Source organism: Arvicanthis niloticus, chromosome 7, assembly GCF_011762505.2.
Source record: "Arvicanthis niloticus isolate mArvNil1 chromosome 7, mArvNil1.pat.X, whole genome shotgun sequence".
Lineage (NCBI taxonomy): Eukaryota > Metazoa > Chordata > Mammalia > Rodentia > Muridae > Arvicanthis > Arvicanthis niloticus.
In genome coordinates this window covers 71,941,252-71,959,772 of record NC_047664.1, presented here as the reverse complement: position 1 = coordinate 71,959,772, position 18,521 = coordinate 71,941,252, and the positions used below count along the sequence as shown (strand labels likewise).

General features: G+C 35.0%; 1 protein-coding gene across 2 annotated transcripts in view; it reads left to right on the top strand.

Moving 5' to 3' along the window:
• Nucleotides 1-4,852, top strand: part of Gabra2 (gamma-aminobutyric acid type A receptor subunit alpha2) — a 117,597-nt gene extending 112,745 nt beyond the window's left edge. Inside the window, exon 10 of one of the 2 annotated variants that reach the window (XM_034509296.2) lies at nt 2,653-4,852. In XM_034509296.2, coding sequence (XP_034365187.1) covers nt 2,653-2,949 — 297 coding nt within the window. In that variant the 3' untranslated portion in view covers nt 2,950-4,852. The remainder of the gene's footprint in view (nt 1-2,652) is intronic. The other variant, XM_076938622.1, reaches the window with a different exon arrangement.
• Nucleotides 4,853-18,521: the final 13,669 nt, after the last annotated feature.

Sequence of the window (18,521 nt, the reverse complement as noted above, 5' to 3'; positions counted from 1 at the left end):
GTGTTACTGTTAGACTTTCCTTGCTGCTGATAGGAAAATGATAGTTTCTAATGTCCAAGGGAGTGTTTTGAAGTCACCCCAACTATTTGTTTCACATTTAGACCTCCTGTGAATTGTACTATATTTATCAAAGCCATATTTTCTATACTGAAAATATCACTGTTTTGTATATTTAGAGCAAAGTAATTCCAAATACATATTGGAAATGTTGCTTTGATGTGGTCATTGTTGTTGTAGCTGTGATTGTTGTGGTTGTGGTTTGTGGTTTTTTAAAAACTGTACATTATAAATAGAGATCAAACAAACAGTGCCACACAATTTCCCAGTGCTGATATTTGGTTAGTACCTACTGGCAGAGATCTTTATATATATATTTGCTATTTTTGGACGTTGCACACTTTTTTCATTCTTAAATGACTTTACTATTAATTTATACATTTAAGAGTAAAAGTAACGTTTAGTAAAGAAGGATCATTAGTAAAAATATTTCTTTCTTTACATTTATTTTTTATTGGATATTTTATTTACATTTCAGATGTTAGTTCCTTACCACATTTCCCACCTGCCCAGGAACCCACTATCCCATACCCCCTCCTCCTGCTTCTACGAGGATGTGTCCCCACCTACCCCCCGCCACTCCCACCTCCCCACCCTTGAATTCTCCCACACTCAGCATCCAGCCTTCATGGGACCAAGGATCACCTCACCCACCTATGCCCAACAAGGTCATCCTCCCCTACATATAGAGCTGGAGCCATGGGTCCGTCCCTATGTGCTCCCAGACTGGGCTGGTGGTTGAGACCCAGGAAGCTCTGGTTGGTTGGTATTTTTGCTCTCTTCATGGGGCCACAAACCCTTTCAGTTCCTTCAGCTCCTTCTCTTTAACTCTTTATTGGGAATCCCTTGATCAGTTCAGTGGTTAGCTGTGCGCATCTGCCTCTGAATATGTCAGACTCTGGCAGACATCTAAGGAGACAGCTATATCAGGCTCTTGTCAGAATGCACTTCCTGACATCCACATCAGCATCTATCTTTGGTGATTGCACATGGGATGGATACCCAGGTGGAATGGTCTCTAGACAGCCCCTCCTTCAGTTGGGCATAATGATATAATCCTCAACTAAGATTTTTTTTTTTTTTTTGAGGAAAAATACTTCAAACTTCAACAAAAATTTGAGACAGAAACTCACTGCAGGTGTTTGGGAGGTTGACATATTTAACTGCTATGAGTTTTTTCCCAATTATTTCATAGATGGGACCCCTTACCATGTTTTAAGATGGCTATGACCACTGTTCCTAAACTAATAGCATGGAGCTAAAGTGGAAAATGCTTGCTCCATTTTGGGTAACTCATTGTTGGCTCAGTTTTTGACATGTAGCTAAATCATAATATACTTATATTAGAATAAAAGGACGAACAGTATTTATACTTTCAGGTTCCTTTTGTCATATGTATGCTATGCTCACCCCACAAAAGATATTTGTGGGAAAGTTTCATGCTGTGTGCTAAGTTTATAAAGGTCAGGAAGACTGAGATTCCTTCAGCCATCATTTAACTTAGATCCTAATGAGAATAGACAATGTCAGTTAAATAATCACATGGCAAATTAAGTGCTTATATACTTTAATAAATGTTATGACAGAAATAAATTTAAGTTCTGTCAGATGGACCATGTAGGGAACAACGTTTATTTTAGACAAAGCATTCCGTGGATTACATTCAAATTGAGGGTGACCTATGAAAATAAATGAGATGCCCCAAGGCTCCCTAGCTGGCAAATACTTAGAACACCAAACTTATGTCACAGGGGTTTGTACATAGTGAACACAGAGAAGAATTGTTTTAAAAGATGCTGTTTATATCCTACATTCCATGAGCTTCTGTTGGAGAGATTTAAGCTTAGGACTTGGGTTCTAAGTTGGTTCCTAAGTCTCTCCCTGTAGCAATAGTTTCTAATGACGGGAAAGAGTTATGCCAAAGTAAAAGAACACAGAAGGGACTTGTTTGGAGTAAGTGATAGGAACCAAAACAAAAGCTACTGCCATCTGAACTAAAAATTCTTCATTAATAAGAAAGGGAATGGTGGGTTTAGGGAAGCTGAAAATATAGAATTCATATCTTTTTATTACATTAGTGGTTTGCAGGCTACTCCTCTTCTATATCTGTTAACTTCTACATAAAGTTACAATTTCCTGCAGTCTTAAAACACTGACTTATAAGGTCACCATAAGGTGAGTGGACTTCTGCTACCTGGAAAAATTTGTGGACATTCATTGTTGATGATCATAATGCTTCTTTAAAATCTTTAGATTTATTTATTTGCTCACTGTTTTTAAAAAGATGAGTGACTTTTAAGGTATAACTATTATTAAAATTTTATTAAAATTATATTTTTTAGTGTTCATTTTCCATGTAAACTACAGAAATTTGTTTTATAGTAAAACAGTTCTCGTATTGTGCTCTATAAGTTTCTTCACTCAGAGATTTTAGGATTTATTAAACTAGTTTTGTTTACGTCCCTTAATTTTTCTTGCCTACTAATAATGATGCATGTTTGAGTAATATTTTATTTTAGAATTTGAACTGTAGTTTGTGAAATTTTAAGATGCAGGCTAAACACACATTGTATCAACCTTTGTATTTTCCAATAGAAAAAGGAGAAAGGCTCCGTCATGATACAGAACAACGCCTATGCGGTAGCTGTTGCCAACTATGCCCCGAACCTTTCCAAAGATCCTGTCCTCTCTACCATTTCCAAAAGTGCAACGACACCAGAGCCCAACAAGAAGCCAGAGAACAAGCCAGCTGAAGCCAAGAAAACCTTCAACAGTGTCAGCAAAATTGACAGAATGTCAAGAATAGTATTCCCAGTTCTGTTTGGTACTTTTAACTTAGTTTATTGGGCAACCTATTTAAACCGGGAGCCTGTATTAGGGGTCAGTCCATGAGTCTAGACATTGGTTACTTTCAGGCTGTATAGTAATGTTACACTTGGTTTTTGGTTTTTTTAGTTTTGTTTTTGCTTTGTACAGTCTGACTAATAACTGCTAATTTATGACCCAATATGTATAGTATGTATATAATGGTAGCGCTTACCAGTAGACTTCTAAAGGAGACCTGCGTTTGCTAACTCATGGAAATACAGGCAGAAAACTTCCCGTGCCAAAAGAGCCATTGCCTTTTTACCACATTTACCTAGGACCTAGTTTAAAGTGGATTTCAAATCCCATAATTTATTTATTAATATTCTAATTATGATGAAAGTTGGGCTCCTATGTCACACTTTGGGATACCTTTGATTTAGATATTACATCGAAAAAATATTTCTACTGTTGCCTAAGGATGATCAAATATTGCCACTCAAATATACGAAACAGCTAAACCTCTGGCCTGGTTGCTTCGGGAGTGTTCAGAATCCCTGCTAGTGTAATTGGAAGCTTGACACACACATAAGGAGAAAGCTGGAGATGTGAAAACAGCATTTAATTACTATGTAGCACATCTTTAGCCATGTACCTATTACAAGCATGACAAGCTCAAATAACTATAAGTCACCATGACGGATGTTAATTATGCTTAAATTTAATAACTATTGGAATGTCACAGTCATTATATTTTTAGCTTCAGAGTTCATTTGAACATAGTAACTAAAATTTTCAGCTCACTTCAATCACTGGAAACTATTTAACATTTAAAAAAAATACCTAAGAAGAAGATATATGGACTTAGTTTTTCCAGGTATGTGTTGTCAGTTGAATTTTTCTGGTGCTGGAGAACGGAAGAAAGCGGCCGTCTTGGCTGCAATGGAGCAAAGTTCACTCATATCAGATTAGAAAGCTGTGCCAAAAACTCCAAGCAATGAGAATTCATAGGTGTCCCAGGTGCAGTTGAGCACTTATATGATTCTCTTCTTTCCTGTTTACTGCAAATTCTGCCTTAAGGCTTCTTCTCATCAGGGCTCAGAAGCCGCTAATTTTAAAGGAAAGGGCAGTTAATTGGCACATTTTTCTGTCTGGAAAGCAGCTTTTTTTCAGACAAGAATTAATGTAAATCCGCTTTTGTAAATCACAACTTTCAATTTCATTGACTCCAATTTACAGCAGCTTTGTATACCAGAAGAGGTTTTGGTAAGAGTTGAACATTTTTAAACAATGAATTTAAGACATCATCAACAGATTATGGATTATGTCACACACACACACACACACACATACACGCACGCACAAACACACACACCCCACGTAGCTAAATTAGAAAACATGATTTTCAATTTTATAAAATTACTGATTATTAATGGGTAAAATTCATTTTTCTTTTAATATATTAAATACTATTTACACCCCTGAAATATGCCCTTGAAAGAGGCTAAAGTTAAGTGTGTTTCTGTCAAAACTAAATTTCCCTATGACAGATGTGTACATTAGCAGTTATTAGTTGACTTTTAAAGTTAAACACACCTTCACGATGATGTTTTTGTAGAAATTAAGTAGTCAAATTGTGGCATTTCTTGCAATTTTGTACAGTATTTGAGTATAGTGCAAACCAGGTCTGTTCACAAAATCAATAAAAGAGGCATCTTCTGGGAATAAGCAAACTCTCAACAACAACAACAACAAAAACCCGCTGTTCTTTGCCTCATTCGATTTCTACGTTTTCTGTTCTAGTGTGATTTTTACTATGTGCTTTGCATGACTGTATCCATACAAGGGTCACAGCCTCACCTTACTAACAGAATTCACTATGAAGACAGCCTTGACCTTAAAACCTTCCTCACAAAAATAAAAAGTAATCCATCAACCCTAATAAAAATATTACATGAGCCAATAAATGCATTTTGTTAATTCCCTTTCAGTAACATCTTCTTTATCATCTGAATGAGTTTTAGAGTGTGAATATTGCCCATTCAGTGAAATGAAATATACTCTGGTTTCTTAAATACGTATGTACATCAAAGGCTCTTGTGGATAGGTTCCGAACGGGTGCAGAAGTGACATTTGAAGGGAAGTGGTAAGATGCTTTCTATTGTGTATGTTGTCAATACTTTAAGAGCAATTTAGGGTGGCAGAAGAGAGTTCAGAGGCTAATGGCACATATTTTTCTTGCAGAGGACTTTATTTCAAATTCCCAGCACCAACATTGTAGTTCACAATTACCTGTGATGCGAGCTCCTGGAGAGCTGACATTCTTTTTAGGACTCCTTGGATAGCATTACACATGTGTTAATATACCCCATAATCCAACATAATTGATAAAAAGAAAATAAATCTTTAAAATGAGTAGCTTATCCTTTTGTCCCACTTTTTCAGTGTCTGATTATAGGTTACATTATTATAAATATGTACATATATAAAAAGAGTTCTAAATAATTTTGACAGGTAAACAGAAAAGATCCATTTGTATCTTCAACAAAGTGTAGGGATTCCGTTGATGGTAGTACTCACGCTATATTTTTAATTAATTTTGTTTTTTATTTATGGCAGTCAGTGGAGAAAATTAATGTTACTGCTACTCATTGAAATAATGTAGCTGAAAATTTTCATTTCAGTCATGAGAATCATATTTGAGTCTGATGACATTTTGATAGATTAGACTTCCCAATTGTGTTATTCAGAATTTCCTATTGGGTCTCTGACTTTGGTGTATTTTTTATATATTCTGATATGAAAATATCTGTCATATTGCAGACACAGACTCCAGGTAAACATATAATTTTTTATTACAAACACCTAATTTATATAAAGATGTCATTTAAGTTAATACTGAAAGTTTATGAGCTATATACCTGCTAAAATGGGACTGTGCTTCCTTTTCTCCTACTTCCCTTAACAATAAAATAGGGAGAAATGGTGAACATAAAATATCCTTTGTTTTTACCTGACAATCCTAATATTCCAAGATAACTTCAGGGAAGAATTACAAATTCAAACACATCTGGATAGCTAAACTCTTGGGTAATCCCCTTCAATAGTTCACAATTTATTTAAAATAAACAAAACATTATTTCACTCACATTTTCTTTGGCTATTATTTTTCATCAAGTCTATATCCATCTCTATCTATGTATCTATCTATCATCTATTTATCTACCTATCATCTATCTATGTACCTACCTACCCACCCTGGCACATCAAGTCTTCGTGAGGCTAAGTGTATCCTCTCCCACTGATGCCAGACAAGGCAGCCCAGTTAGAAGAACATATCTCATGTACAGGTAACAGCTTTTGGGATAGACCCAACTCCAGTTGTTCAAGACCCATATGAAGACCAAGCTGCATATCTGCTACATATGAGCCACAAGGCCTAGGTCCAGACTTTATATGTTCTTTAATTGGCATTTTTTTCCTCTGAAAGCCCTGACTGCCCAAGTTAGTTGAGTCTGTTGGTTTCCTGGAGAGTTTCTATTCCCTTCAGAACTTACTTCCTCCTGTTCTTCCACAACTCCAGCTACAGTCTGACTGTGTGTATCTGCATCTGTCTGAGTCAGCTGCTGGGTGCAACTTCTCAGAAGCTGTGTGGATACTTTGCTCTTTGGGATGGCCTGTCATCATTCTATTGAGAAAGAAGAAGGCCACATGTACCCTTTTGTCAAGTGATGGTGTCTCAGCAGCTGCAAAGGACTTGTTCTGTGTGCTCATGTGTGTTTTATACCCTTAGACACTGACCCGTGAAAGAGACATTTCTTACATAGCTGAAATCTTGATACAGAATCCTAAATATGTGATACCTGTTATTAAAGCTTATAGATCCAAATATTTATTTCCACATTTTGAAGCAATTATTAGATACATTTTCATTTGAAATGATTCAAAATATCAAGGGAAGCATGAAAAAATAATATGCTGACTCAAAATACCACTTATTTTTATTCATTTTATATCTCATTAATACTTTTCAATTTCCATCTATTAGCCTGAGGGTATTGTTGTTAGTTTAAAGGCAGTAAACTATATTTTATTGACACAGTTTATGGCACAATGTGACACATGAAGTTATTATCTCATATAAAAAAGACAGATCGATTTGCAAAGATTAATATCAATACAATAAACACAAGGTTTAGTTACTAATTTATACCCAGAAATTTCCCCACCTGAAGTTGTTTAAAGAAGACAGTGCAAAATGAGGAGGCATACAGTCAACCTTTAACATATGTATATTCACAATCAAGAACACAGCACAAAAGGTACCTACAGCCATGTGTACAAGGCAAATTATGAGATATTTCTCTATTAATTTTATGTTTTAAAATGAAAACGTGCATTGATTTAAAAATAATATTAATATTTATGTTGAATTTATTACATTTTCTATTAGTTTTTAACAGTTCATACTTTTAGCGAATTCAAAAAGCAGAATGATAAGAAATATTATAGGTAAAAATGAGGGCATTATTAATTGAAATAACGGAAGTATCTTTCCCCTTTAACTCATAAGAAAGTGGAAAATCACACACACGTACACACACACACACACACACACACACACACACACACACACACCAAATATTACCCTATTACTCCACTCAATATTTGCAAAACTGCAATCCCCATCTGATAAGAAGTTCTGCAAGGCTGTAATTTTATATGATAAATACACCAGTCAACATATATGGTCAGAGAAAATTAACAAAAGTAAGGTAGGGTTTTCCCCCTTTGGTTTCCATTTATGTTCCTATATTTTAAAGATTATATATCCAGTTCTGAAGCCTCTACATACTTTACAATGTAAAAAAAATCAAGGAAAATATATCTTTCATCCACGTTTATGAAGTTTCCCATGCACTAAACCTTGGTTACTAACTCATTCTTAAGAAACTCTTGAATTTTTCTTATTTTGGTTCATAGGTATTCATCAAGTATTTTAAAACTTCTCAAGCCCAGTGCTACTCTGTGTATTTCTTTATGTTTCCTAATTTTGGCAGTATTTTTGTTTTCCATATTGTTAGTTTTGTGAAGTTCAGACCTATGGGACTTAAAGGATTTTGTATTATTCTTATCAATCCTTTTGTTGTAACTCATCATTTGTAGAAACAAACAAACAAACAAACAAAGCCTAAATTGAGATCCCAAATGAATGTTCTACCTGTGCTATGGAGTGGGATTGTCTCTCTTGGCATGGTACTTTTAGTTTTCCTGCCTATGTAGATTTTCTTCCTTACAACAGACTGCCATGTGTGGGCCACTGTTAATGGATGTCTATGAAGGAATTATTATGGAAGCAATGCCACATGTCTGTTTCCAATTCCTCTTGTCCTTATATTACTAGAGGCAGAAGTTGGGCTCGACTTTAAATCTACAAGATGATTAATGAACAAAGAGAATGACTTTCCACTACTCAGCAGCCACTGTCCTAGATTAAACTTGTCTGTCTTTGTTTCCTTGTTGGTCCTTAGTGTCTTTGTCCTTCTTTGTCTGATGTTTATTGACAGTGTATTATTGCTTTGGAGTATTTCCTAAGCAGATACAAATTCGCACACATTGGTGATCTTCTCACAGAGGAGTAGAAGCTTTAAGGCAGAACCCTCTTAGGAGGAGCCTTGCATGGAAAGTTTACACATTTTTGTTATTTTTTTCAGTTGTCCCTGAGATATATCTTTTGTTTAATTTAATGCTTACTAAGCTAAGTCTAAATATCCACCAGCCATTTCTTTTGGATAGAAGAAAATAAATATTTGTAAATGAAGGTACTCCTCTATCAATAATTATCCCTACCACCATTATCATAAATTCAAGTCAAATATAAAAATCACATGTATACATACATGGAGAACAAACCATAAAACTCCAAAATTAAAAATGCTTACTAACTGCATGTACTTTAATTTTTCTGGGTGTTGCAATTCAAGAGTTGATTTCCAGGATGGAGAACATATTCAAGAGCTAATCAATATATGTAATTAGTGTCTTTACTATTATTGGAAAAAGGACATGGCTTTTTACACATTTGGTAAACAATTTGTTCAGCATTGAATGTGTCATTATGCTCAATGTCTTAAAAAATAATAGTTACACACAACTTAAGCTAAGCATTTATTTTCATATCCAGTAACATTTATTTAAATACATTTGATCTGAAATTCATGTTTATTTATAACCTAGTTATTATATGAGTAGATAACAAGAATATAATTTATTGTAAATATGGTTTTGTTTTGAAATATAACATACTTCATAATAGTGATTTTAAATGTTATAAGTTTCTCAATCTTTTAAAAATTAAAAGCTACGCAGTGAGAAAATATATAACTCTCCCTCTAATTTTTTGAAGGGAAATTATGAAATGGTAGTTTGAATTTAAAAATAAAATGGTACTATGAAAATATAAGTTTACCCAGAAAATTGGCTGCCTTCTACAATCAACTACCAGGTTTGCATAAACATATAAAAATAAAATGAACATGTCCTTTACTCCTTTACACACAACACACTAAAGATCTTCTTTTCTGTATGGAATCCCAGAAACCTGTCAGTTTCTCTTAGATCTAATTTAAAAATCAATCTTACTTAAACCATTTACTGTCTTGGATAAAACATTATTGCTAAGATCAATTCAATAAAATATTTACAAATATCAAAAATGTAGACAGACAAAATGACCGGTATTAACTTGCTAAATTCCTCAGAGCATTTCTTAACGACGGTTGTTAAAATCTGCTGAGTTTTTTGTAACTTTTTCCTGACTCTGCCTGACTTTTCCATCATACACCCCACTCATCTCCCTGCTCCTCAATGTCACCCCTCTGCCCTTGCAACCTCCCCACCAAACAAACAAAACAACAGAGAAACACAACACAAATAAACAAACGAACAACAACAACAACAACAACAAAAAACAGATGAGCAAACAGTCTAACCTTGGAGGTTGTGCTGTGTCTCTGTGTGTCATAAAGGACACCCTTTTTGTCTACACAGCTTTACTTGTAAATGTTCATCACGTTAGTCTTTGGTTTGGTTAGAGGCTTCTGCCTTCTGCTACTCTGTCAATACTGGATCTTCACAGGGAAACCATCCAGATAGCATGTTGTTGCCCTGTGTCTTGGAGATCCTCCAGCTTTGCTTCTCCAGTTCAGAATTTTAAGAGAAAAGCAGAAAAATTACATAAAACAAAACAAAAAGTTCCCCAGGAATTCCACTCTACAGGTTATTTTATGTGCCTTCTTTTATGACATGTAGGTAACAGTTCTTTCTAATATGAAAAGACCTCCATTTGCTAATCTCTAGATTTTGGTTAAGTCAATACTATGTAAGGAAAGGTACATTATGTAAATAAATAAATAGATATAAGTTTTAACATAATACAGTCAACAAGATGTACAATCAAATCATAATAACAAATCAGTTTCCTGTAGGTTTTTTTTATTGGTTATTTTATTTATTTACATTTCAAATGTCATCCCCCTTCCTGGTTTCCTCTCCAAAAACTCCCTATTCCATCCCCCTCCTCCTGCTTCTATGGGGGTGCTCCCCTACCCACCCACTCCTGTCTCACCACCTGAGCATCCCCCTAAACTGGGACATCAAGCCTTCACAGGACCAAGGGCCTCCCCTTCTATTGATGTCCAAAAAGGCCATCCTCTGCTCCATATGCAGCTGGAGCCATGAGTCCCTCCATGTGGACTCTTTGGTTGGTGGTTTAGTCCTTGGGAGCTCTGGGGTTTCTGGTTCATTGATATTGTTGTTCTTCCTATGGGGTTGCAAACCCCTTCAGCTCTTTTAGCTATTTCTCTAGCTCCTCCACTGGGGACCTCGTGCTCAATCCAATGGTTGGCTGCAATCATCCACACCTGTATTGGTCAGGTTCTGGCAGAGCCTCTCAGGAGACAGCTATATTAGGCTGCTGTCAGCAAGCACTTCGTGGCATGCACAATAGTGTCTGGATTTGGTGGCTGCATATGGGGTGGATCCCCAGATGGCACAGTCTCTGGATAGCCTTTCCTTCAGTCCAAAGTCCACACTTTGTTCCTGCAGTTCATTTAGACATGAGCAATACTGAGTTAATATTTTTGAGATAGCTTAGTCCCCCATCCTTCAACCTGGGCTGTTCCTGACCTCTGGATATGGTCTCTATAGGTTTTTCTCTCCCCTTTTGTTGGGTATTTAAGCTTACTGAGGGTAGCAGCCAGAAAGTCCATGATGCCAGAAAAACAAGAGGCTCCCAGGACCCAAAGGGATGACGTTAGCTCTAGTTTTTATTTTTAATAAGCCATTGAAATTTCTCACTCACTCTTTGTGTTTAATAAAGCTAATAATCAATATGAACAGTTTGAGAATATATTTGTCCTCCTTGCCCTGTAACTTTTAATCAAACATTTTCAATAGTCACATTGACATGTTTTTGCTAATATTTTCCTGGAATCAAAATCAATTCAAATAATGAAATGAGAAATTACTATCCCCAAATTCAAATTTTTGTAAATTTTGCAGCCTTCTTAAAATGAAAAGATTTCACAGAATATAATTCATTTCTGTAACATCGGTTTTCAGTCTAGCTTTTCTTAAATCATTTAACTATTAGTGTGCTATAAATAGAAAAGTTCGTGTCACCTTTGTTCTGAAAAACTCAAAAAAAAAAAAAAAAAAAAAAAAAAGAAAGAAAGAAAACCCAAGGCTTCAAGGTTTTCAGAGGGGTTAGAAGCTTTGTAACACCTTTCAGATGAAATGACAAAGAAAATCCTGATACAAAGAATACAACTTTCATAACAATAACCACACCATGAAAATGCTTGCAGGTTGATTTTAAAAAGGTTTTATATCCTTGAACCCTTTCCCTTTGAGAGATTTTCAGGTGCACAGAGAAATCTAGATAAACAAGTAATGGGGGTACAGTCTCTGATGAGAAAATGTAACATTTTTATGAAAAAAATCCTCAGTAGGAGAACGTTCTTTCATGCATCAGTAACTGACTAAGAATTTAACATTAGCTGTGCTCACCTGTGGAACATACTATTCTATTAATGACTTAAAAATTTAACTTGTAGTTGTATTTTCACTTGAGGTGATGAAGCTTTAATCCATGTGTCCACTGGCTCCACTGCTTTAAAGTCAGTAGTAAAGTAAAAAATGGCAAATGAAGGATGCTTGCTTCATGATACAAAAGAAGCAAGATGTCAGAGATGAAGTGTCTGGGGATAAGACAAATAAGACAGACTTTTCAGATCCTGTGACTTGCTCCCTCTGTCTATGCCCTGTATCTTTTTTTTTAATTGGATATTTCCTTTATTTACATTTCAAATGGGATTCCTTTTCCTGGTTTCCACCAGAAACCCCCATCCCATCTCCACTGCTTGTATGAGGGTCTTCCCCCACCCACCCACCCACTCCTGCTTCCCTGCCCTGGCATTCCCCTACACTGGGGCATCGAGCCTTCACTGGACCAAGGGCCTCTCCTCCCATTGATTCTCAACAAGGCCATCCTTTAGTCCGTTCTCTAACTCCTCTATTGGAGACGCTGTTCTCAGTCCAGAGGTTGACTGTTAGCATCCACCTTTGCATTTGTCTGTCTCTGGCAGAGCCTCTCAGGAGACAAGTATATCAAGCTCCTGTCAGCAAGCACTTCTTAAAACCTATTGAAAACTCACCAACAGATTAACCCTTCGATGAGGTATATGTACTCTCCTGAAATAATTGCTTCTCAATGATACCACAATGTGAGACCAAGCTTACATGTCTGAGCCATTTAACACAATTTACATCCAGACCATAACACTGTCTTTACTTCCATTGTAAAATATATATGAAATGTCAAATAAGTGGAAAAATAAAGCAAATGTCAATACTCAAAATTCAGTATTCCTTGTATTTAAACCACTCTATCTGTAACCTCAGACACAGAAGGATTTTATTGGTTGTAAATAAAGGTCATGAAGGAAGATGAAAAGCCCATGGCATTCTGAGATCTAACCAACTATTCTAAATATAAAATTTCTATTTTCAGATTATGCCACATACTGTATTCCTATTATGATATAATGATAGTAAATATGACTACTGTCAGTGAATATCATGACTCTCTCAGATAAGGTTAAAAATACTGAGAAGGCTTCACTTCGGATCATATGTTGTCTACTGATCTTCACTATGCTACCCATTACTTATAGAAGGAAAGTAGGAGAAATCTCATATGAATTGAAACACAGAAAAAAGGTCACCTAAAAAAAAAAGATACCTCATGTAAGTATAATTTAATGGAAATTCTACAGCTCAAGAGAGAATGCAATTAGGTTGTGGACTTTATGTTTGAAATCAAATAATAAAATCCATTGCTTGATATAAGTAGTTTGGTCCAATCTCCTGAATTATCGTGAATAAAGAGGACATGGGTAGGCACTTGGTCACTCCTTCACATAGAGAGACAATGTCCACTAAGAAAGTAAGTATAAAGGCTCCACATACTTAGAAATGTTGAGTAGAATACTAAAAACATATTTTGTTTTGATTTTGCAAAATTCCAAAGGTGAAAATGAAAATTGAAAACATGGTAAGAAGAAACTACACCGCCAAACCTCAAATGTACATAGTTTCTATTTGACACAAGTCAATTACTTAATAATGACATAAAGCAATTGTGTATTTAATTTTCCTGTATTATATTTCCTATAATTTGATGTATGTATATGAATGGTTTGTGTACTTTCAATTTTAAAGTCCTTATTTACACAAGAACATCTGTCCACACTGAACCATGTTAGTGTAGACACTTCAAAAATATGAAAGGTGTTTGGGGCTCAACCAAAGAGGTCAGAACTAGTAGACAAGGCTCTAGAGGGCATCCTTTCCTATTCTGTCAAATCCAGGGCTACAATATGTAGACATCTAAGGTCAAAAAAGTTATTTGGCAAGAAATGTTGTGCCAGGCAGTAGTGGCACACGCCTTTAATCCCAGCACTTGGGAGGCAGAGGCAGGCGGATTTCCGAGTTTGAGGCCAGCCTGGTCTTCAGAGTGAGTTCCAGGACAGCTAGGGCTACACAGAGAAACCCTGTCTTGAAAAAGAAAGAAAGAAAGAAAGGAAGAAAGAAAGAAAGAAAGAAAGAAAGAAAGAAAGAAAGAAAGACAGAGAGAGAGAGAGAGAGAGAGGGAGGGAGGGAGGGAGGGAGGGAGGGGGAGAGAGAGAGAGAGAGAGAGAGAGAGAGAGAGAAAAGAAAAAAAGAAAAGAAAAGAAAAGAAAAGAAAAGAAAAGAAAAGAAATATTGCACATGAATTACAATCAACAAGTAGTAATATTAGAAACCTGGCTAAGAAAAGAAGCAGAACTGGATGAGGATTAGAAGGCATTGTGACAAGGGAAATGAATGTTCTATTGTGTAACAAGAATATTCAGTGTGCCAGTATTATTTATTTTCATGGTTTTCTGTTTAGTCACAGTGATGTCAGGGAAAAATAATATGTAAATCCTGTGAGAAATAAACACAACATTGTTGTAGTGAAATTATTGATCTTACAGGAAAGCCTACTAAAACCATTTTTCTAAATGAGTATAATTTCTAAAATTTCTAAGTATTTTTATGTGGATCTTTATAACCACAGAGAAATGTTGCTCTTACCGTAACCAAAGAAACAACTAGACAAAATAGAGAAAATTAATTGTAATGTGTTCACAACTAGCCAAAATAAAGAAAATTAATTGTAATGTGTTCAGCTCTGATATATATATATATATATATCATTCATATATATATGATATATATCATATAATTATACATATATATTGTATATAATACATATATGTATTATATATGGTCCAGCTGATATAGTATACATATATGTATACACATATACATTATGTGTGTGCTAGGGAACATCACAGAGGAAAAAGAAGAAATGTTGTAAGAGCCAGAGGGTCATAAAGACTGCGGCAGTATTGTGTGTTCTAGATAAGACCGGGAAGATGCGCCCAAGAAATCTCAAAAATATGGCTACTGAATCAAGAATTTAACACTGACAACAATACTTGACATACTAACATATATAAAGGCAATCTCATGCTATCCTGCTACTAGATGAAGCGCTACTACTAATTAAAAACTGCTTAAAGAAGGAAGAATTAAGCTTCCACAAGAGTAAGTCTCCTAATTAGATTTCTGGTACTAGTGGGAAGCCATAAAATCATACACACAAGCAACAGAAAATGGACACAGCTGAATTTTTATATATATATATATATATATATATATATATACACACACATACATATATATGAACAAAAATAATTAAAGAAAATAAGGTCATACATCTTAAATGGAATGAAATGGAAGGTCACAGGGAGGAACTGAAAGAAGGAGAAGGAAGAAAATGGTGTACTTATATTTTATTTATATTATAAAACAACCTTATTCTAAAATTATCAAAGAAAAAAATAGGGCTGGAGAGATGGCTCAGTGGTTAAGACCACTGACTCTTCTTCCAGAGGTCTTGAGTTCAATTTCTGGCAACCACATAGTGGTTCACAACCATTTGCAGTGGGATCCAATGCCCTCTTCTGATGTGTCTGAAGACAACTACAGTGTATTTATATATATACAATGAGTAAATAAATCTTTAAAAAAAAAAGTAAAAACAGTAACAGAAAACAGTCATTAAATAATTGGTTGTGTGACCTGAGTAAAAAGAAATATCACTCAAAATATTTACTTTATGCTTTTCATGGCTAGATATTGGAATTTAGTCTCAATATTAATCTATTGCATTAAATATATATTTTGTATTTATTATTATTTAATGATAATGTAGTTCTAATTTTGGTACACAAATAATGACTTCATCTACTATTTAAAATACATTATACTAGTTTTTGTTTGTTTCATTTATTCAGCAGTTAACTGAGATTAGCCATCTTGAAGCTCCTTGAGGCTGGGAATCTCTCCTCCTAAGCAATTTAAGACTCATTTCATCTGTCTTAGTTAACACAGTAATTTTTAAAAAGTGGAAGTATCACAATTTTCCCTTCTGAGACATTTAAATATCATATGAGAGGGAGTAAGGCTAAGGTAACATGACATTATTCAAGACCAAATAAGGGAACATTGTTTATTTCTGGTAAGACATTAATGAAACAGATATTTTTTATATGTTGAAATTTATTCATTTGGCTTTTTAAAAATCCACTCTTTTATATAATGCTTTGGTTAAAAAAATGTTATATTTGTTGTTTCTCTGGCCCGAGGTAAAACAATGACTTTTTTGTAAAGAACCAATACTGTTATCCTCTACCAGAAAATATTAATCCAAATACATCTGTCAACCACTTTGACAGAAAATATCCCTGAGGAAGATGTGTTGATCTGAAGATTTTAAAAGTTATCCTCAATGTGAAGATAGTAAGTAGATGGCACACTTTTCCCTTTGTCAATGCTCCCCATTGCCATACAGGGAGAGGGTTTTTGTCTTCAACAGTCCCTTGGCCATTGGCAGTGCCCATCTTCTATGAGTCTGTAATAAACCCTGTCCTCTATTTTGTGCTCAGAGACTCATCTGGAATCCTATTATAGGCCAGAACATGATCCTGGAAGCAATTAGCATTTTTCAAGACACATTACATTATAGTGTGCCAAAAGCTCAATCTTACAATGTCACATTCTGCTGAGAAGTTTAGTATATACATTATGGAACTTGTAATGACAATATTAAGCATCAATTTCTATGCTATCAGACATCAATCCTATAGAATATGGGAAGATATGGGATGGATAAGAAAAAACTGAGGTAGGGGGCTTTATATAAATTTTTAATTAGGTTAATCAAACTCAGGTCTGAAATCAACCAAGTAGAAACAAACAAAAAAAAACAAACAAACAAAACCAAAATATACAAACATCAAGAAAACCAAAAGCTGATTCTTTGAGAAAATCAACAAGATAGATAAATCCTTAGCCAGACTAACAGTAGGGCACAGAGAAAGCATCCAAATTAATAAAATCAGAACTGAAAAGAGAGACATAACAACAGAAACTGAGGAAATTAAAAAATTATCAGATCCTACTACAAAAGCCTATACTCAACAAAACTGGAGAATGTGGGTGAAATGGACAACTTTCTAGACAGATATCAGGTACCAAAGTTAAATCAGGAGCACATAAACCATCTAAACAGTCCCATAACCCCTAACAAAATAACAGCTGTCATTAAAAGTCTTTCCATCAAAAAAGAAAACTTGGGACCAGATGGTTTTAGTGCAGAATTCTATCAGACCTTCAAGGAAAACCTAATACCAATTCTCTTCAAACTATTCCACAAAATAGAAGTAGAAGGAACACTACCCAATTTGTTCTATGAAGCCATAATCATGCTCATACCTAAACCTCACAAAGACCCAACAATAAAGAGAACTTCAGATCAATCACTCTTATGAATATTGATGCAAAATTAATCAATAAAATTCTTACAAACCAAATCCAAGAACACATCAAAACAATCATACATTATAATCAAGTAGGTTTTATCCCAGCAATGCAGAGATGGTTCAATATTTGGGAATCTATCAATGTAATCCACTATATAAACAAACTCAAAGAAAAAAATGACATGCTCATCTCACTAGATGCTGAGAATGCATTTGATAAAATTCAACATCCCATCATGGTAAAAGTCTTGGAAAGATCAGGAATTCAAGGCCCATAACTAAACATAGTAAAAGCAATATACAGGAAACCAGTAGCCAACATCAAAGAAATGGAGAGAAACTTGAAGCAATCCCACTAAGATCAGGCACTAGACAAGGCTCCCCAATCTTACCCTACCTATTCAATATAGTACTGGAAGTCCTAGCTAGAACAATTAGGCAACAAAAGGAGGTCAAAGGGATACAAATTAAAAAGGAACAAGTCAAAATTTCACTATTTGCAGATGATAAGATAGTATACCAAATGACCCTAAAACTTCCACCAGAGAATTCCTAAACCTGATAAACAACTTCAGCAAAGTGGCTGGATATAAAAATAACTAAAAAAAATCAGTAGCCTTATCTACTTAAAGGATGAGCATGCTTAGAAAGAAATTAGGGAAATGATACACAACACAATAGTCATAAATAATATAGAATAACTCAGTATAAATCTAACAAAGCAAGTGACAGATCTGTATGGCAAGAACTTCAAGTTTCTGAAGAAAGAAATTGAAGAATATCTCAGAAGATGGAAAGATCTCCCATGCTCATGGATTTCATGATTAATATAGTAAAAATGGCCATCTTGCCAAGAACAATCTACAGATTTAAAGCAATCTCCATCAAAATTCAAACTCAATTCTTCACAGAGATAGAAAGAGCAAGTCTCTAATTCATTTGTAATAACAAAAACCCAGGATAGCAAAAACTATTCTCAACAATAAGAGAACATCTGGGGGAATAACCATCACTGACCTCAAACTGTACTACAGGGCAGTAGTGATAAAAACTGCATGTATTGGTGCAGAAATGGGCAAGAGGATCAATTAAACAGAATAGAAGACCCAGAAATGAAACCCCTTACATATAGTCACTTGATCTTTGCAAAGGAGCTAAGAATTGACAAATGGGACCTCATAAAAT